Source organism: Triticum dicoccoides, chromosome 4B (assembly GCF_002162155.2).
Source record: "Triticum dicoccoides isolate Atlit2015 ecotype Zavitan chromosome 4B, WEW_v2.0, whole genome shotgun sequence".
NCBI classification, from domain to species: domain Eukaryota; kingdom Viridiplantae; phylum Streptophyta; class Magnoliopsida; order Poales; family Poaceae; genus Triticum; species Triticum dicoccoides.
In genome coordinates, this window is record NC_041387.1 from 171,690,262 (window position 1) to 171,711,588 (window position 21,327).

The 21,327-nt window shown below is 44.3% G+C and overlaps 1 protein-coding gene across 1 annotated transcript; it reads right to left on the reverse strand.

Moving 5' to 3' along the window:
- Positions 1-7,862: 7,862 nt before the first annotated feature.
- On the reverse strand, positions 7,863-9,889 carry LOC119295620 (pentatricopeptide repeat-containing protein At2g13600-like). Its single transcript, XM_037574058.1, has one exon. It carries the CDS (start codon positions 9,861-9,863, stop codon positions 7,986-7,988), a length of 1,878 nt encoding a protein of 625 aa, XP_037429955.1. The 5' UTR covers positions 9,864-9,889; the 3' UTR covers positions 7,863-7,985.
- Between the last annotated feature and the right edge of the window lie 11,438 nt (positions 9,890-21,327).

Here is a 21,327-nt window from a genome sequence, read left to right on the forward strand (position 1 = left end):
GCCGCCGCCCTCGCCAGCGCGATCGGCGACCTGAAGAAGAAGACAAAATAAGCAATAGAGACAAGAAATCCAGGCGCAAGCAGGGAATAAAACTTACCCCGACAGGACTGGGACCGGAGTCGGCTTCGCGCGCTTCTTCTTGGCCGGCCTTCCGGGCTCGGTCGTGTCCGCTGCGCGCTTCGATCCGCGGGGTCACGGCGCGACGCTGTCCTTGCCATGTAGGCGGCTCGGCGCCGCCCCATGCGAGGACCCGGCTTCGCCCGCATCGCCGCCTCCCCCGCCCAATGCTGCTACACCAAGCAACCAGCGTCAGCGTCGCCTTCACCGCAACACGAGCAACAATTCAAGGCAAAATGAAGAAGAGAAAGACTCGAAGCTTACGAGCTTGGCGCACAGCGCCGGCGTCGGACTCGGCCACCTCCTCGTCGCCTTGGGCCGCGGGCTCCTCTAGTGCCACCGGCGCCACCTGCAGCGGAGCCCGAGCGTAAGGATGCCGGCTCGCATTCAGAAGAACCTCCCGTGACGCGTCGGGACGAACAAGAAGATGCACGGCGGCAAAGTAAGGAGACCAGATGCTCACCTGCAGCGCTGGGTTCACCTGGCTATACGACGCCTTGCCGAATCGCCAATCCTCTCCAAGATTGGCCCTGGAGATGGCGTTGACGGCGCGCGCGGCCTGCTCCACAGACAGCCGCGTTGACCCCATTCGGTTGGGGTCCTACGGTCCGATCATCTCGCTGATGAGGCAGGAGCGCCTCTAAAGCGGGAGGACCCGGTGGGTGATGAACGTGATGAGTAGGTCCGTGCCGGTGAGCCCCTCCTGCGTCCTCATCACCGTCACCCGCTCGCAGAGGTTGACAATCTCCTGCGACGGGCGCCGGGGCGAGTAGCCCAGTTCGTCTTCGCCCACGGCGGCGCGATGGCGAAAGGGGGAAGATTGATGTGGTCCGTGCCATGGTTGCGGACGTAGAAGAAGGAATTCTGCCACTTCTTGGCAGAATCCTCGAGCGGAATCTTGGGGAAATCTGCCCCCGGTCGCTTGGAGATGACGGCGGCACCGCAGTCGGCGAACTCCCCGGCCGACGGGCCCTGCTGCTTCAAGGAGAAGAAGCGCGCCCAGAGGTTGATCGTCGGCTCGACCCCCGGGTACCCCTTGCACAGGGTCACGAAGCCAGAGAGTTGGACGATGGCGCCGGCGCCGAGATGGTGCAGTTGAAGCCCGAGGGATCGCCTCAAGATTCGACGGACTCCTTGCTTCCCGCCATGGTCGGGATGCTGCGATCTGGTTTCCAAGAAAACCGGCACACAGTGGGTGTTGCCAGACCCGGCGTTCGCAGATTCTGCCTTGCTCAAGGGGGAAGATGCGAAGGCCCACTCATCCGAAGACGGTGGACCTTCACAGCTTCGGGGACTACTGTCGGGGGGATGAACCCCAGGCAGGCAACGGAACCCGGATCTATTTCAAAAACAGCGGGGCCCGCGTTGCCCCGCAAACCGGCGTGCGCCAGGCCGGGTCGCTCGACCCCGCAAGGCGCGCAACCCAGCCAAGACCCTCGACTGGGCAAGGTACGTCGACCCGGCCGCAGCGGCTGGCGCAAGGCAACTCAACCCGGCGCAACCTTGGCTTTCCCAGCAAGCCAACCCACTCGTGGCGTCCACGGCAACCCAGCCACGGGTCAGCTCCCGTCCCATCCAGGTCATACGATGGGACGAGACCTCAATCACCAATGACCAAGACTACAGTGCCCCCGCCCATACCCGTGGTCAGCCAGAGCATGGCAACAATGCCCCTTACCTACCTGCTGACCAGGGCTGGCACGGCAACAGTGTTCCCGCCCTCACCGCTGACGACAGCAAGCGGCGGCCTGATGGAGAACACTGTGCGTGGCTCGACTCGGCCACGCCATGACAATTGACAAGACAGCGCACAGTCCCCCTAGGCACGCGGAGCCCGCACCTAGGGGAACCCGGCGAACCAGAAGCCCCCAAGCAGGACCCAGCCCGGTACCCCGGACGCCGACAATACGGACCCACCGACTCAGCATATTACCATTGTAACCCTGGGTGGGTTGGTCTATAAAACCCCCCAGGAGTCCATGCCTACAAAGGCACTGCACTGCACTGCATTGCATCAAAGAGACGCACGATCATTCGAGATATTCAACAGAGACATACGAGACACACGGCATGCAAAGCCACACGAGATAGAACAAGCTAGATAGGACTAGACACCTCATAGCAACACCAAGGAGAAGGAGCAGCCGGAGCCTTGGCCAGCCTCCTTCCTCCTCCAAACAGCTCCAGGAGCGACATTGTACTATCAACCATCCAACTAAACTCGGCAGGACTAGGGGTGTTATCTCTCCGGAGAGCCCCGAACCTGGATATGTCCGGCGACCCGCGCCTGCGCATATCAACCTCGCCTCCGAAGCCCACCAACGCCCTCGAGCCTCCTCCTCTCTTTAGCCATCCCTTGGCATCTGCCATGCGCCCACCACGACAACGGCATAACACATAAGAAGGGTTAAAATTGCCGGCTTTATTGGAAAGAGTGGCATTGCCCTTCTTGACACCGCCACCCTTCGTGTTGTTCTTCTTCTCCTTAGGAGTGCCCTCTCCCTCCTTCACAAAGGTTTGCTTGAGAGGAGGAGGTTGTGTGGTCTTGTCATTCTTCTTCTTCTTCTTCTTGGACTTGGGTGCAAACCCAATCCCCTCCTTGGCCACAACTTCATTTTGATTGCTCAAAAGGTTGTTGAGGTTCTTCTCTCCTTGTATGCACGACACAAGGCCTTTCTCAAGTTGCTCCTTCAACTTGGCATTCTCCTCCACAGGAGGCACATGCTCACAGCACGAGTTAGTAGCATTTGCATTATCAATTAAAACCATATGAGGAAATGTGGCTTTCTCCTTGGTTAGCTTCACTTGGAGTTGAACATGAGACTCTCTGAGGCTTGCATGAGCACTCTTCAAGGCCTTGTGAGCCTTGTCAAGTATATCAAACTCCTCCTTGAGTCTAGCATGGTCAACCCCAAGTTTAGCCTTCTCGGAATTGAGCACATGAGATACAACAAGAGCATGATCAAGATCTTTCTTTAATTTAGCATGATCATCGTTGTGTGACTCCTCAAGAGCTAAACCATGAAGCATGCTCTTCCTCAAGCGCATTAGAGAGATTCGATATCTCATCGGCATAGTCACGACTATGCCCTTCCATCTTAGAGATGGTTTCTTCATGAGCCTCGATCATGTCATTGGCTTCACCAAGTTGTTCCAAGGGAGCAACAAAGTGCTTCTTGGATTTACCCTTGAGCTTACTCATAAAAGACTCAAATTCATTTTCTTCCTCCTTCAACCCCTCACTTTCATCAATGCAATCCGTCAATGAAGGATTAGTAGCGATGGTGGTTTTGATGTTGGGGGTTACCTTGTTGGTGGCTTTAGCCATGGGGCACTTGGCGGTGATGTTCTCGTTAGGTGAGTCGAAGAGGGACACCTCTCAAGCAAACCTTTGTGAAGGAGAAGAAGGAGAAGAAGAAGAAGAAGAAGAAGAAGAGTGCCCTCTCCCTCCTTCACAAACTCATCGAACACTTCACTTGAGGACAAGAAGTGAAAGTCCGGCCTTTGACGGACGACGGAGAACATGGCCTTGTGGTAGGGCATCATGGCCTTGAGAAACTTGCGCTTGATCCAATTGTCATCTGTATCCTTGCTCCCATGATCTCAGAGTGAGACCCCGAGAGTGGTTAATCTCCGGTAAAGCTCACGAGGTTCTTAATCTTCATTCATCATAAACTCATCGGCTTCATCTTGTACCACTTCAAAGTTGGAGCGTTGGATGCTTGTGCTTCCCTTGTAAATGGAGACAACATATTGCCAAGCTTTCTTGGCCATGGTGAAGGATCGGAGGTGTGCAATATCTTCGGGAGGAATTGCTTCTTGGAGAATGAAGAGAGTGGACTCGTTGAATTGATGGTTCGTGGCTTCTCTAGGAGTGAAGTTGCTTGGGTCGTGTGGGTAGAAATCTTGCTCAATAATTCTCCAAATATTAGTAGAACTATGATTTAAATGATGTTTAAAGCGATATACCCAAGAAGCAAAATCCTAATTTTTCATAAGCTTAGGAGGAGGACCAACATGATTCATATGCGTGGAGGGAACCGGTCCTCCATAAGTAAGTGGAGGTTCAACATGGGCAAAGATGCCACTCCCACTCCTACCACTAGGCAAAGGAACTTGCTCACTACTAGCTTCCCCCTTTTTGAAGTTAGCATCCACCACCTTGTTAGCGGGATCAACCACTTCCAATGGTTCAGTGGATAATTTAAGCCCATCAAGAAACTCCTTAAACATGCCTTTAACCTCGGCCGTCATGGAGGTTTTCAATGTGTCCAAAGCCGCATTGAACTCCTCACGAGAGACTGAGGATCCCCATCGACCACAGACAAAGTGGGTTTCCCACCGGGGTGATCCTCCACTTCGTCCTGGTGTCAACCATACTCTTCGGACGGCAAAGTCCTTAATAAAGAGACGAGGCTCTGATACCAATTGAAAGGATCGATGTGGTTGACTAGAGGGGGGGTGAATAGGCAACTAACAATTTTTAGCTTTTCTTGACCAAATTAAACTTGGCATCAAAGTAGGTTGTCTAGATGTGCAACTAGGTGAACAACCTATATGATGCAACAACAACAAGCACACAAGCAAGCAAGGGATACAACACAATTAAGCTTGCACAAGTAAAGGTGAGAGATAACCAAGAGTGGAGTCGGTGGAGACGAGGATGTGTTATCAAAGTTCCTTCCCTTTGAGAGAAAGTACATCTCTGTTGGACCGGTGTGGAGGCACAATGCTCCCCAAGAAGACACTAGGGCCACCGTATTCTCCTCACGCCTTCACACAATGCGAGAGGTCGTGATTCCACTATTGGTGCCCTTCATGGCGGTGATCGAACCTTTACAAACAAGGTTGGGGCTATCTCCACAACTTAATTGGAGGCTCCCAATGACACCGCGAAGCTTCACCACAATGGAATATGGCTCCGCAATGACCTCAACCGTCTAGGGTGCTCAAACACCCAAGAGTAACACGATCCGGAAGGGATTAGTGGGGGGGATCAAATTTCTCTTGGTGGAAGTGTAGATCGGGGCCTTCTCAACCAATCCCTAGAAAATCAACAAGTTTGATTGGCTAGGGAGAGAGATCGAGCGAAAATGGAGCTTAGAGCAACAATGGAGCTTGGGGAGGGAAGAGGTGGTCTTATTGGGGAAGAAGACCCCCTTTATATAGTGGGGGAAAAGATCCAACCATTACCCACTTACTCAGCCCGCGAGACGCGGTACTACCGCACACGCTCATGGTACTACCGCAAGGCGCTACGGTACTACCGCATCACGTTGTGGTACTACCTCTCGTGCGGTAGAGGCCAGGTGAGCTCTTGTTGCACTAGGCGGCGAGCGGTAGAACCGCCGGAGTGGTACTACCGCGCGCCTCTGCGGTACTACCGCAAGGCAGGGGCTCAACAAGGCTGGAAAAGGCACGGACTAAATAAATTACGTATGTGACTACTTCCGCTGAGATTGGGACGTGCGAAAATCTGGCACGGTACTACCACTCGCAGGAAGCAGTACTACCGCATAGGGGTGGAAGTAAAAATTACTTTCGCGCCTACTTCCATGCGCGACAGCATTCTGGGCTAGAGGCAGCGGTACTACCGCTCTCGAGGAGCGGTACTACCGCACATCGCGATACTACCGCACAACGCGATTCTACCGCTTCCCTGAGCGGTACTACTGCGGGACCCTGCGGTACTACTGCTCCCTTGAGCGGTACTACCACACGCCATAGAAGCTATAGCACTTGAAAGCCTTCATCTCGCAGTGACAAGGATAAACGGACGGAGCTCCAAAGAAGCGAAGGAAAGGTGGTGCAAAGAACCAGATGTGTACGTGTTGATTCCGCCCTAACCTTTCCGAAGCGGACCCCCCTTAATAGTACGGCTTTCCTACCACTCAAATCCACCGAAAAGAAACATAGAGAACCGCCATCTTCTATAGGCTCCGAGGGGCAACGAATCGTCTTGTGCCTAGACATAAGATATCTGAAATGCTCAATGCACAAGATTAGTCCGCAAATGCACTATCATCAATCACCAAAACCACATAGGGAGAAATATGTCCTTACACCGGGCTCTAGTGATTCAGAAAGAGTGACTAGCTCAAGATGAAGGCATGTTATAGAATCTTCAATGAGCGATCAATGGTTGTGGAAGGCTCTATGGTCTCCCAAAGTGGTCCTAAAAGTACGTATCTTCTGGTGGAGGGTACTCCTTGGTATTTTACAAGATGAATGCACCTTAAAATATAGGCACATCAGAGAAATCAACCTATGTAATCTCTGTTAGGTGAAAGAGGAAAACCTGGAGCACGCGCTAATCCACCGTTCGCATGCTCATAGGTTCTTAGTACGAAGCATGTACTTTATTGGACATCAAACTCCCATGTCTTCACCCCAACTCTTGGGCCAGGGACATTTTATGTGTCTCTTTGTTTTTCGGAAGAGATAGAAGTGTTAGCATTACAATCATGAGCTCCATATGGAGCTCCGGCCATTTTATGTGTCTCTTTGTTTTTCGGAAGAGATAAAAGTGTTAGCATTACAATCATGAGCTCCATATGGAGCTCCGGCAACAGATGGATGCATGGGTACAAACTTGATCCGGCGAACTTGGTTAGACTTACTAGAGAAGCTTTGGCCCTCCAAGACATTCTTTGACATTAGGTGGATGTCTTACCAGGTCATGGTTGGCGACCTCCATAACATGAGCAGTTCAAGATCAACAAGGATGTTGCAGTCGTTCGTGATGAAGATATGAGCGGATCTAGAGCTGTTGCACGCTCTCCTACTGCTCTACTTGGTGCTTGGTGCAAACCGCACCCCGGGTCACTGATCCCGTGATCGCAGAAGCCCTATCCCTTCGTGATGGAGTCATATTTGCAAATCTTTGAGGGCATGCTCATGTGGTGATGTAGACCGACAGTCTGGAGGTTGTAACAGATAGTCTGGAGGTTGTAAACCTCTGAAACACGCAGCTCAACAGTCGTTCATTTGCGGCACCAATTCTTTTAGAAGCAGATGGGCTATCTACTAGATTTACTAGCTATGTAATTCAACATGCAAGTAGATCAGCAAATGGTCCAACACATTTGTGTGCAAAGCATGGTTGCACCGTGCCTGTCACCGAGAGCTGGCTTAGTGAAACTCCAAGCTTCCTAATTAGCAGTCTTCTAGTTAACAACTCAGTGAATGCATTCTTTTTAACAAAGCTCTAAATTCCCCGCAAAAACAAAGTACCCTCCTCAGTGCGTCCGGAACACTTCTGCAAAATGGTCCCTCGATTTGTTTGTAACCTCGTCGCGCCCCATGCCGAGTCGAGTGAGTGTAACTTTGTGATACAACTCTTCCTTAGATTATTAATTCATTCTATCCCCTACCACCCAAAATGCGTACTCTATCTTTCTTCCTACGATATCCCCATCAGGATCTCCGAGAGACTGAACCGATAGATCTTGAGATTGATGAAGTCGCCACATGCTCCTTGTAGTAGATGGGCACATCATACCACCGAAAGAATATCACTGGAAAACCTGAAATACCACTGAATGGGCACATCTGAACCCAAGTGTGCTGGTTCCATGACAAGGAACTTAACCATCTAAAAGAAGAGTAGACATTTTTTGGCGTAAACCAAAGAGTTCCTAGATCTGCAATGTATATACTCAAACAAATGTGGTGTTTGAGCAAATATGAATGATTTCAGGAACAAATGATTTAGTACTGTGAGTCGACTGACGTAGTAGGTTGCATTGCATAAATAACTAACCTTCTCGCATATAAATACTATCCAAATCGGTCTTGCAAAAACAACCCAAGTAGCACATACTACTTAATTTGAATTTGAAACTCATCAAAATAAAGCATAGTTGTCACTACTCACTGTTAATATAAGTACATAAGGAGTTAATCTGTGTGACCAGCTTGTCAGCATCTACCATCATCAACTGAAGTTGTTGCAGAACATCATATATATGTTCGAATTGTGCATCTGGACTAGAACCCGCTCTGAAACATTGTACATGACCACCAACATCAATCCAGCTATTCCCCATGACTTTATGAGTTCCACTTGAAATCGCAGCATCCCTCAGCTCCGAGGCATTACTCCATTCTTCATTTGCAATGTACATATTTGAGAGTAGAAAAATGGCCGATGCATTATCTGGATTATTCACTAGAAGCCTCTTAGCAAAGCGCTTAGCCATGTCAAGGTTACCATATTTTCTGCAGCCATTAAGCATGGTGCCCAGGATAACAGCATCATGTTTGAAAGGTAAGTTTGAAATGATCTCTTCTGCTTCATCTAACCATCCAGCTCGCGCAAAGAGATCGATAAGGCAAGTGTAGTGCTCTGAAATTGGTTCGATGTGGAAGTCATTAACCATTTGAGTAAAGTAGCTGCAACCTTTTTGGACATTACCAGCATGGCTGCATGCGCTCAGGACACCCACAAAAGTTACTGAGTTTGGGGTGACCGATTCACAATGAAGTCGCATCATTTCATCATACAGCTCAAGAGATCTCGCTGATTGACCATTCTGAGCTAATCCACATATCATTGCATTCCAAGATACAATGTCTCTCTGTGGCATGATCTCAAACATTCTTATTGCATCATCCATCTTGGCGCACTTTGAGTACATATCGATAAAACAGCTGGCAACTATAGGAACAAGTTCTAACCCATGCTTGACAGCAAGAGCATGACACTGCCTCCCACTGCCAAGGTCATTCACATATGCACATGAGCTTACTATGCTCCCAAATGTGAATGAATTGGGCAGCATTGCAGCTTTCAGCATCTGGCAAAATATGTCGAAGGCATCAGCCTGGTAACCGCAGGCTGCAAGCCCTGAAATCACAGCGGTCCACGACACAACATCCTTCTCAAGCATAGCATCAAACAGCTTCTTGGCCAAGTCAACGTAACCGCATCTCCCGTACACGTCCAGCAAACAATTGCATAGGAAAAGATCCCTAAGATATCCAGATTTTAGAATAACTGAGTGTACCTGCATTGCCTCTAGACCTGCAGACCGCTCAGCCAAACCATTCAAGACAGTGGCAAAGGTGAACTCATCAGGCCGAACCCCGCAGCCGGTCATGCTAAGAAACTCCTTCATACATGATCCTGCTTCGCCGGACCTCACACCGCAGTCCAGGAGCACATTCCATGACACTAGATCTCTCAGCGGCATACAATCGAACACCTTGCGTGCATCCTCCATCAGGCCCAGCTCTGCGTACAGCTTGATGAAACTAGTGCCGACGCAGGCGTCCGCGAACACCCCGGCCTTGAGAGCCCGCGCGTGGACCTGACCCGCGGATCCTAGGTCAACGCCACAGCACGGCGAGACGATGGAGTACGTGAAAGCGTCCGGCGCCACGGGGGTGCGCGTCATCTGCAGGAACCTTCGCAGCGCGTCGCGAGCCCGGCCGGCGCGTGCAAGGCCAGATATGGCGGTGTTCCAGGACCAGGAGTCCCTTTCGGGCATCCCGTCTAGCAGGTGCAGGGCGGCGTCAAGGAGGCCGGGGGTCGAGGAGGAGGCGTAGCCGGAGAGGACGGTGTTGTAGGAGACGAGGGTCGGGGACGGCATGAGGTCCAGTAGGTGGCGGGCGTCGGCCAGTGCGCCGCCGCGGGTGTAGGCGCGGAGGAGGAGGTTGCAGCGGTAGGCGTCGCCATGGTGACCGGACTTGAGGAGCGTCGCGTGGAGCTTGCGCGCGTGGAGCAGTGAAAGTGGCGGCGGCATTCATTCAACTGTGGCAATGAGTTCTTTTTCACCTTTTTTGAGAAAGCCGAGGAGGTTTTACGAATTTGATCATAGTTTTTAAAGTTTAACCTAGAAAATCTAATACGTGTGGCACGAAGCAAAATCGTTCTGATGTCCTTAGAGCATGGTTAATAGCATAGCCAGTTGCTGGCTATAAGTCAATGTCATGTCATCTACAGTCCATCTTATAGTCAACATGTACAATAGTTGATCAAAAGAGTATACTACTTTTTTATATGTGGCTCACCTTTCATTCTCACAAAGTGCCTAAGAGCACGTGCTAGAGCTGGCTCTTCACGAAGAGCCCGCTTACCTTCTCTCTCCTCTTCTCTTTCTTCCAACTAAGCAGAAATATACTAGTTTATTCCTTATAGCCTGCTGACTCAGCTCTATTGTACTTGCTCTTATCGCCGTATGATTGAAACACACACATCACAACGCTCCCGACTTGCCACGTCGTCCCTAGAAGCTCGTTCGGGTCAAAGGTGTGTCGCCCAAACGAACCCAGACACCCCACTACTCTGTCTTCACTTTTTTTCCCACGCCTCCGTCCTCCCTTCACTCCTTCCCCACCCCGTCGCCCCTCTCCTCCCTCATTCTATCCCTCCTTTGTCGCCCACGACGACGACGGAGAGAGCGTCGCTGGACGCCGGTCGAGATCCTGGGGGTCAGGTTCATGGGCGTCCCCATCTCGAAGCCGAAGGGGCGTTCATGCATGGACACATCGTCGCGTGGTCGACGGTGGGCGGGGTCGCCGACTTCCCCGCGCGTCCAACGGCGGCCGTGGGATCCACCGAAGGCCGGCGCCAGTTCATGGGCATCCCCATCTTGAAGCCGAAGGAGCCGTTCGTGCGTGGACACATCGTCACGGGATCAACGGTGGTCGGGGTCGCCGGCTTCCCCGTGCGTCCAGCGGCGGCCGTGGGATCCACCGGAGGCCGGTGCCACGGTCTTGGATCCACGACAGGATCTAGCCGAGGGAGAGGCCATAGCCAGCTTCGAAGGCGTGGGGAAGACCGTCGTCCCACCACCCTCTACAGGAATTTTGTGGAGGAATTCGCGTCGTGGTCATCGTGTCTCAGAGCTCCGACTTGGAGGCTATCCTCAGGATCATCAAGGATCGGGTTAAGCCTCACACTAGCAGTCACGAGCAACAAGTCAGCTCGAAGAAGAACGTTGGCCTCATCGCGGCGGCCGCAACGGCCGCAAGGGTCACGTCACCCGAGCTACGTCATCTGTCGTTACCAAATGTTGCAGATCTGACACCTCCGAGCACAAGCGCGACAAGGATTGCCTCAATCTAAATTTCTAGGATAAAACTCGTTGGGCACTTGAAAGGGAAACGGGTAAAAATATGGCAATCTTAATTTTGCAATCATGTGTATATATATTGGGAACAAATGAAAGGTAACATCTGTCCTAGAGAATTGCTCATGTGAATGAATATGCACTTCTGCCCTCGAAATTCAGTTTCTGACATTGTTCACTTTGATTGGTCACACCTTTGTTTTTGCCACAAATTTTCACTGAAAAATTATATGTTAACTCTTGTTAGGTACTTTGGCCTTGATTGAAGACGTATGGTCTGCCGCAACCCTAGATCATGGCAAGTTGAAGAAAACTTGTTATTCTAGAACATTGTTAGATAACAACCACTGCAAGCCGCGCGACCTCCACGCGCTGGAGGTGCTCTTTAGGAAGGCCTGGAGGTGGAGGATGAGGTGTTGTAGGCTCCTCAGCCGCCGCCGGCGGCTACTAGGTACTGATTGTTTTCCATGTAAAATTCTTAGAACATTTTTGTCCCATTGTAGTTTTGCCATGGCAAGCTTAACAACAACTTCAATAACTCATCACAGTGGCAATTGTAGGTATTAGACCTCGTGCGGTTTCATGATAAATATAACAGACATGGCAACTTTGTATGTGCATAGGCAAGAGTTTTTCTTTTGTTTAAAAATCATGTCAACTTGTGTGCACATGAATTTTGGTTTCACCCAGTATGCATGTTGTCGCCATTTTTAGTTTAATGTTTGGCATGCAAACTTAGATGTGTTTTGCCATGGCAAACTAAAAATGTGTTTACACAACAACTTACAATGTGTTTTGCCATGGCAACTCAAGACGTGTTTCTGCCATGAAAAATTATAAGATGTAGTTTGCCATGGCAAGTTTTGAGTGTTCTTCACATGCCACAACAAGTCTTACAATTTTAAAACATGATATTTTTGACCATGGCAAATTAGCAAAGCTAGCCATATTTACAACTTAAGATGTGTTGCCACGACAACTTTGACAATTCATTAATGGTCAGATGGTAAATCCATTACAAAACTATTTTTTCACATACATGGCAATTTTGATTAAAAAACACGGCAAATTTGAATATGCATTTTGCTATGTCAATTTTTGATCATTTTTTGGTGTTGTTTCACATACATGGCAATTTTATGATACAAAAGGTGCCAACTTGTCGAACAACGACAAATTTTTAACAACCCACAGCAAAATTCATACTTCACATAGCATGGAATCTTGTTTTTTTTACACTGCCATGACCTACATAGCTTCTTCTGCCATGCTTTTCACATAGCATGGTAATTTTTGTTCATCTTTTCCGCATGTTTTCCCATGGCAAATTACGATGACGGAGTGCCAATTATATTGAAACACACCATCAGAGTTGCCATGGGCAAATTATTCTTTTAAGCATAAGTTGGCATGTCAAAAAAATTAGCTTTTTCAACATGGCAAATTATAATAAAACGGGAAAATAAAGATGTCACATTTTACTTTTTATTTTGCCATGATATTTTTTCCTATATTGACATGGAAATTTTACCTATAACACCCTGGCAAATTCCTTGAACCTATTTTTTTATTTTTGTAAATTTATGTTTTTATTTTTCCATGAAAATTTTACCTATTTTCACATGGCAAATTTGCCTATATTGCCACGGCAATTTTAGCCTTTGAATGGCAACAAAAGAGATGGCAAAACTTACTTTTAAATTTTCCATGGCAATTTTTCTTATATTGACATGGCAAATTAACCTATAACGCCCTGGCAAATTCCTTGAATCTATTATTTTGTTTTTTGTAAAATTTAGTTTTTACTTTGCCATGGCAAATTTACCTATATTGCCACGGCAATTTTTAACCTTTAAATGTCAACAAGAAAAAGATGGGCAAAATTTACTTTAATTTTCCATGGCAATTTTTCTTATATTGACATGAAAAATTTACCTATAACACCCTGTCAAATTATTTTAAACCTCTTTTTTTTCTATGAAAACAATTAATTTTAAGTTTGGCATAACAATTTTAATTTTTTTGACAAGGAAAACTTACCTACGTTGCCACGACAATTTTCGACCTTTTTGCATGCATGTCAATATAATCGATAATGGCAAAAAAGAGCATGGAAATTATTTGGGGACTATGGCAATTTTTACTCTTTTTTTGCAAATTTTACTTTACATCCATGGCATTATCCATGCGACCACTGTAAATTACTTTCAGAAACATGGCAACTACCAGCAAATTGCCATATCTTCTTCCTTTTTGCGCCATTTAAAAAAAAACTTGAAACATGGCAATTTTTTCATGGATTATGGCATTTTTTTTCGAACCATGGCAATTTTTACTAAACTATATGGTTTCTTTGTTTTTCATTCCCTTACAGGTCAAATTTTTTTTTCCATTTTTTTAAACCATGGTACTATTTCATAGCATGGCAAAAGAAGGCTTTATTAGTCACCGAAAAACTGGGCTTTTATTAGTCATAGCTTCAAATGGGCTTTTTAAATCATAGCTTAAATTGGGCCCGGGGGGAGGCCGTTCACGCTGGGGCTTTGTCGTATCGGACGGGGGAGCTCCTATCTACCGCTTTATGCGGCAGACTGGCGAGGCTTTGCGCAGGCACCAAACTAATCGGGCCGGCCCAGGTAGCGAACCCCGCAATGCGGGAAAAAATCAGCAAAAAAAGGATGCGCGCAATGTTGGGTTCGAACTCGGCCCGGGTGACTCTCATTTCGTCACCAAGGGGCTGTTTGGTTGCCACCCTGAGGGTCATTCCTGAGAAATATCTGTGCCTGATAGCAGCCGGAGAGACATGCTATTTTTGCCTGGCCAGGCAGGTTTGAGAATATGTTGTTTGGTTGGCAACCTGACCTGTGAAGTGCTTAGCTGCTAGATACTTTTCCATTTAAAAAATGGGCTCACGTGGGTGCTTATTTGGGTTGTGATTAGAGCTCAGGCAGCGGCCAGGCGCAGGAATTCGGAGGCCTGAGTCAGGCTAACTCTACTACACGTATTACGAGACAGGCTAACGACATATGCATGCATTCAGGCCAGGCATCCAGTTGATTTCTCAGGTCACCAACCAAACACGACACAGGTAGGCTCCAGGGAGGTCGTCAGGTCAGGCAAACATTGTCAGGCCTTCAACCAAACAGCCCCAAGCCACTTGACCTAGACACCTTTTCTGAACAATATGCAGCGCGATTGTTTAAGTAGTCAAAGTCGCATAAAATTCCTAAAAAAGATGGATACACGATGATTCAAACTATGCACCTCCTGGTAGTACGCAGCGGTACATAACCAGTGGAATACATTATCTTAGTGTCTAGAAACTGCAGCGTGGCTTATGAGAATGTGAGCGGCGACCGATCTAAATATTAAAAGGAATTTTGAACGCATTTTTATTTAGGAAAGTGAATATTTGTTGAAACAAAAACATTTCAATTTTATGAACAAATTCTACAAATTCGTAAATTATTTGAAAACCCAAACATTTTATGGAAAAGTCCAACATTTTTCAATCTTGAACAAAATTTAGAAAAAAGGGACATTCTCGAAATATATTGAAAACGTTAACTTTTAAAAAACCGAACATTTTTTGGGAAAAATAATACATTTATTGAAAATCTGAAGAAAATTTTACAACGTGAACAATTTTTAAAACTGTGAATAAAATTTGGAAAGGGCAAACATTTTTTAATATCAAGAACATTTTTCTAATTTGTAAACAAAAATTGAAAACAAGGAACATTTCTGAAATTCTGAACAATTTTTTAAATCCTGAACAAAACTTTAAAAAACGAGTATTGTTTTTCAAATTGCGAACTTTTTCTGAAAATTACGAACATTTTCCGAATTTATGAACAAAACTGTAAATACAAGAACATCGTTTGAACTTCTGAAGAAATTATTCAAACCCTCGAACTAAATTTGGAAAAGGCAATTTTTTTTATTATGTGAACAATTTTTGAAATCAAGAATATGTGGAAAATATGTGAACAGAAATTGAAAAGAAACATTTTTTGAACTTTTGGAACAATTTGTTGAAAGCGTGAACATTTTTTAAAGTTAGAAACAAAATTGGAAAACGAGAACATTTTGAGAAGTTTTGAACAATTTATGTGTAACACAAGTATTTTTCAAAAAACCATAAAAAAATAAAAAGAAAAAACAAACGGCTTGGGAACCTCCTAGAAGGTCCCAAACCCGGAGAAAACCGGCTGGGAACCAGCTAGAAAGTTCCCCCAACCGGTAGCGCTCAAACATTTAATGGACCGGCCCATCCCGAGCGCACGTTCATATTCGCGTCGATCCGGCAATTTGCCGCAGTGAGCGGCAAATAGGAAAATCCGTATCGAACAAGGGAAAATCCTATTCGCCGCTTACTGCGTCAAAGTGTCGATACGACGCACAGGGGGACGACCGCAGCGCTAGAAAATGGGCCGGCCCAATTTAACACTAATGACCAGCCGGTTTTAGGAACTTTCTAGAAGGTTCCCTAACTGGTTTTTTATTCCTATACCGGTTTTCATGTTTTTCCGGGTTTTTCTTTTTCTTTTGTTTTTGTGTTTCTTGTTTTTTCTTTTTTTTCCTTTTTATTTTCCCTTTTCTTTTCATTTTCAGTTTTGTGTATGTTATTTTCTATTCTTCTTTTTTCGAAAGGTTCATGTTTCGAAAATTGTTTGGACTTTTCAAAAAATGTTCGTGATTTGAAACATTCAAAAATAAAAAATGTTCATAATTTCAGAAATTAGTCACAGTTTCAAAAAATGTTCACATTTTTAAATTTTGTTTAGGAATTTGAAAAACATTCTTGTTTTTCAGCTCGGAATTTTTTATTCAAAATTTTCACAACTTTTCGAAAAATATTGGGATTTCAAAATATGTTTCTGTTTTCAAAATTTGTTCATAAATTTCGAAAAATGTTCATGCTTTCTTTTTTAGATGTTTCAAAACATGTTCTAGTTTCAAAAATTATTCATGAATCAAAAAATGTTCATATTTTCAAATTTTGTTCTAGAATTTTAAAAAATGTTCCAGTTAAAAACAACTGGTCATGATTTTCAACAATTTTTAAAAAATCGGAGCTTTTTTGAAATTTTGAAAACATGACATTTTTTGAAACTCAGAACAAAATTCAAAAGAATGAACATTTTTTGGATCTATGAACAAAATTTTAATATGGGATAATTTTTTGAAATTCTGAACAAAATTTGAAAATCCGAACATTTTTTTAAACTCCCAAACAAAATTTCAAAACGCGAACAATTTTTTAAAAAGTGAACATTTTTTGAATATGTGAATTTTTCTTGAAATCAGAAACATTTTTGAAACAACCGACCAAAAATTGAAAACACAAAACAATTTTTTGGAAAAAATAATTTACGTTTGGAGAAGAAAATGTCATTCGGTCCCACTAAACACGTTTTTTTGGGAAAGTTTTGTGAGATATTCCTTTGTCTTTTGCCGCTGTTGCACGTTTCTTTAAGAGCCGCGCTGCAAATCTTCTGTAGGAGGCGCCTGGTCTGACTGGCTAGCAAGGCGTGTGTGTAAGCAGGTGGTCGGTGGTTCGAATCCCACCAGGTGAAAGGTATTTTTGTTGATTTTTAAATGCGTGTCACGCAAATGGGCCGGCCCAGGTGAGCAACCTCCCTGTGCGAAACCTCGTCAGTTCGCCGCAATACGCGGCATATAGGAGGTCCCTCGAACAAGGTCGTTCGGTCGGGGAGCACGGCGCTGCAGACGACGTGAGTGGGCCGGCCCACGAAGCGAGCAGAGCAGCGAACGCGAAAAGCAAAAAAGATCGCAAAAAATACTGCTCCATCCCGAGCGCACGTTCATATCCGCGTCGATCCGGCAATTTGCCGCAGTGAGCGGCAAATAGGAAAATCCGTATCGAACGAGGTCGTTCGGTCGGGGAGCACGGCGCTGCAGACGACGTGAGTGGGCCGGCCCACGAAGTGAGCAGAGCAGCGAACGCGAAAAGCAAAAAAAATCGCAAAAAATACTGCTCCCTACAGGTTTCGAACTCGCGACATTGAGTTCACGTACAAGTGCAACCAGCCACTCAAGCTACTTGGCATTTGTTAGAGGTAACAGCGGCCACTCCTTAATAACAATGTCGCAGCGCTATTTTATTGCACATAACAATTCATCTATTGTACTCCCTCCGTTCCAAAATAGATGACTCAACTTTGTACTAACTTTAGTACAAAGTTGGGTCATCTATTTTGGAACGGAGGGAGTACCACTTAATGTTTTTGAATTATTTCGGAAAAATCGTGATTTAGAAAAAGTTCTTCATTTTGGAAGAAAAGTTCACAAAACTGAAAAAAATTCATTGATTTTCAAAAAAAAAGTTCATTGATATCGAAAAAAGTCAACAACTTTGAAAAAATTCATCGATTTTGAAAAACTTTCACTGTTTTTTTAAAAAAGTTCACCAATTTAAATAAAGTTCATCAAACTTGAAAAAACAGTTCACTGATTTTGAAAAAAGTTGGTCGACTTAGAAAAAAATTCATCAAAATTGCAAAAAAAAGTTCATTGATTTGAAAAGGATCTCTGAAATTGAAAAAAAGTTCATCACATTTTCAAAAAAAATCATAAAAACTAAAAAAATCATCGAATTTGAAAAAGTTCATAGAATTTCAAAATAGTTCATCAAATATGAAAAAAAGTTCATTGTTTTGAAAAAAGTTTATCGAATTCGAAAAATTTATTGGTTTTGAAAATAAGTCCACATAATAAAAATCACGCATTTAAGAAAAAGATGAAAAGAAGTAAAGAAAAAAGAAAAGGAACAAAACGAGCTGACGAACAAATAAAAGAAAGAAAGAAAGTACCAATGCACAAGTCGATTAATGGCCTGGTGGTTGTTGCGCATCCTCTCGAACGTGGAGATTGGCTGAGCCCAGTTAACGCGGCTGCAGGCGCCGGTTTGCAGAAACAATAGTGACCGGCGCCTGCAGCGCTAAATAGGATTCACCGTTCGCTCGATGCCACCCCAATACCGAACGAATCATTTGATCAGGGGTGCTCCCAGACCGCACGTCCGGCCAATATCGGGGTATGCTTGGAACAGAGAGAATACTAGCATTGGTAGGCAACATTTGGGTCAAAAGGAAGGAAACTGTAATTGGGACAAAACGACGACAAAGTGTAAAAACAGAAATATTCTACATGAATGATTGACTTGTACTTGAAATGCAGGAAAAATAGCACAAAAAATCTACACAAGTTGATTCCACATAGCAATTTTCTATGTAAAAGAAGGCCAATCGTTGATTAGTTTAAGAATATGCAAATCCATAATACTCAAAACTACCGATCAAGGCAGATTTCTTTCACAACTAAGAATTTGCTTAAACATGTCTTGAAGAACAAAAGATGCCACCAAGAGTTCAAACATTTGTTTGGAGGCTACTAATGAAAGCTCTTCCCATAGGCATGAGAACGGGTAAATTCTCAATTCATATAAACAAGGAATGTTATAGGTGCAGCCAAATGGAGAATGAATTGCACTTCTTTTTTCCTCTATTTATTTGATAGGGTTGCTTGGTTTTTTCATCTTTCATACATCAAATATTTCAATCACACGACTCTATTCAAAGCATAATGCATCACCTCTTAACTATGGGTCATCCTTATGCTATTTTTTTTTACTTTTTTGGGTGCATTTGAAACCCATAAACGACCATCTATTTGTTAGGAAGCTAGGCTATCTTCACCAAGTGCACCAAGCAGAAAAAGACATCTTACAATGCCAAGCTCTCATTGATGTACATTATCAAAGACATGCCCCAACTCACACACACATGATGTCTTTCCATATAGGGTCAAACAATCTCCTCTGATCTGATTACTGTAGGAGCAAATTACTCTGATTTGGCTTTTAAGCTGGGATTCTGGATTTTCAAGCAAGGAACTACAAGACACAGGGATTGGCATACACATCACAAATGCTTATGCATCCTTTCTTGTTACTCTCTCCTCTCGTCGGTCGAAGCTTTTGATCTTTTACTTGCTGCCAAGATTCCTCAGTTCATCTGAATCATATCACTTTCCTATCAGACTCAATCAATTTAATCGTTGTTGCTGCTAGTAGAAGTATCACATATGAAAAGTAAGACGAGAGATCAGGAACATGCTAGCGGATTTCCTCGACGTGGTTGATCAAATGGAGTGTTGAAGTGCTCGATATACCAGTTGTTTAGGAAAATAAATGGGAATACTGACAACTTTGCTTACCATGCCACGAATCACTTGGAAGAGCTTGTTTTTAGCTTTTCTTATTCTGTTCACAGGGATTGCCATCGTCAGGTTCTTAATGAGTAATACATGTTGTAACTCGCCCAAGAGTTGAATGAATTTGGTCCCTTTGACACTTATGCTTGTTCAAAGAAGCACCCAACCAGTTCTGAGCTAGATGTGGGGTCCCAAAGTGCATGGCAAGCAGCGTTTTTCTTGTCCTGTCTCGGACCTGCTCGCCAATACAAAACAACTAGGAGAGGATATTTGTTTTCCTTCGAAAGTGCAGGAGTAGAAAACTTTCCATAGGATTGGTAAAGCAATGATTCATTCCTTCTCAAAGATGCAAAGGAATTTTTTTTCTTATAGACACATAAATTATTCAAAATTCTAATGATCCAAACATTGTCTTATAGACTTATGTGATCCGGTGGTATAAACTTGTTGGTCTCAACAACAACAGCACCATCACCACCACCAACACCACCACCAACAACAATTTTCTGGTTTATTTTGGCTTTTTTTCCTTTGGTTTTCGATTGGATTGTTGTTTTCTTTTGGCTTCCTTCATTTCTTTTCCATTTATAAGCATTTTAAAAATTCATGATTCTTTTTATACCATGAAGATTTTTAAAATTTAAGAACATTTCCTAAAATTTGTGAACATCTTTATTAAGTTCTAAAACATTTTCAAGATCTTCAAAATTATGAAAGAACTTGAATATTTTTAAATTCACAATGTTTTAATTCGTGTTTTTGATAAATCATGAAACTTTTCATATATATCGCAAAAATTCTTAAATTCATGAATATTTTTCAAAATTCATATACATTTTTAATAATTCACAGGAATTTTTAAATTCATGAAATTTATTTTAATTTCCGTAATATCAAACATACTTATAAACATGAAAAAATAAATCAAAAGAGCTTTTATTAAAGGAGAAAAAGGAAACTATAACGAAAATAACAAAAATCAGTCAAAAAACAAAGGAAAGGAAAACCCCGCAAAAAAACTTGCAGCACAAAATCGTGCTATTGGACCTAGCCCATGGGAGCGACCCGCATGCGATTCACTGAACAGAATACGGCGAGAAGTGGCTTTCGGTGAGGAAGGCTTTTTTACCAATAGTGATATATGCCCGTCATGTCATTTGATGTCACCACTGACGTGCCTTGCATTAGGCCCCTCCATGGTAACTGCTCTCCTAAACTAGACTTTTTTTGGAGACATAACCCATGGATACTCGGCCATCCATAAATAGTGGTACTATCTACATATGTTTTCACGCATCAATGGTGACCGATCAGCAAACAATGTTTTCTAGTAGTGTAAGTATTGTCAATAAAGCCATAATGGTCTTCCATAAAAAAGAAGATCTACATACATTGAAATAATCATGGCCCACCAGTTAACATCACAATTCATGTTGTTAGATACTCACTCCTTCCGGTTTAGAAGGCCCATATGTATCCATGGCTCGACAATTTGACCGTAATATCGTATATTACAAAAGTTAAATCATCATTAGAAAATCTAACATTTGAAGTTTCGCATTTTTTGTGATATATAGCTTGTGTTAAATTGGTCAAGCTGTTAATCTAGGGATACACTTGGGATTTTTTATAAAATTAATGATATAGGACTTAGATGTGTAATACTCGGGGCACATCTAGATGTGCTTTAGCAAAACTGATTTTTTAAACCAGAAAGGAGAGTCGACAATTTGGATTTGTCCGAATTTACAAACGGCAGGTGATACCAAGGTGGTGTTCTTGGAGTGCTCACTAGAATTTGACCACATCATGTACTGCATCCTTTTACATCCAATGCTTATTTCTGGTCAACAAATTTGCACACATACTTTTATACAGGAAAAAACAAGGAGGATCA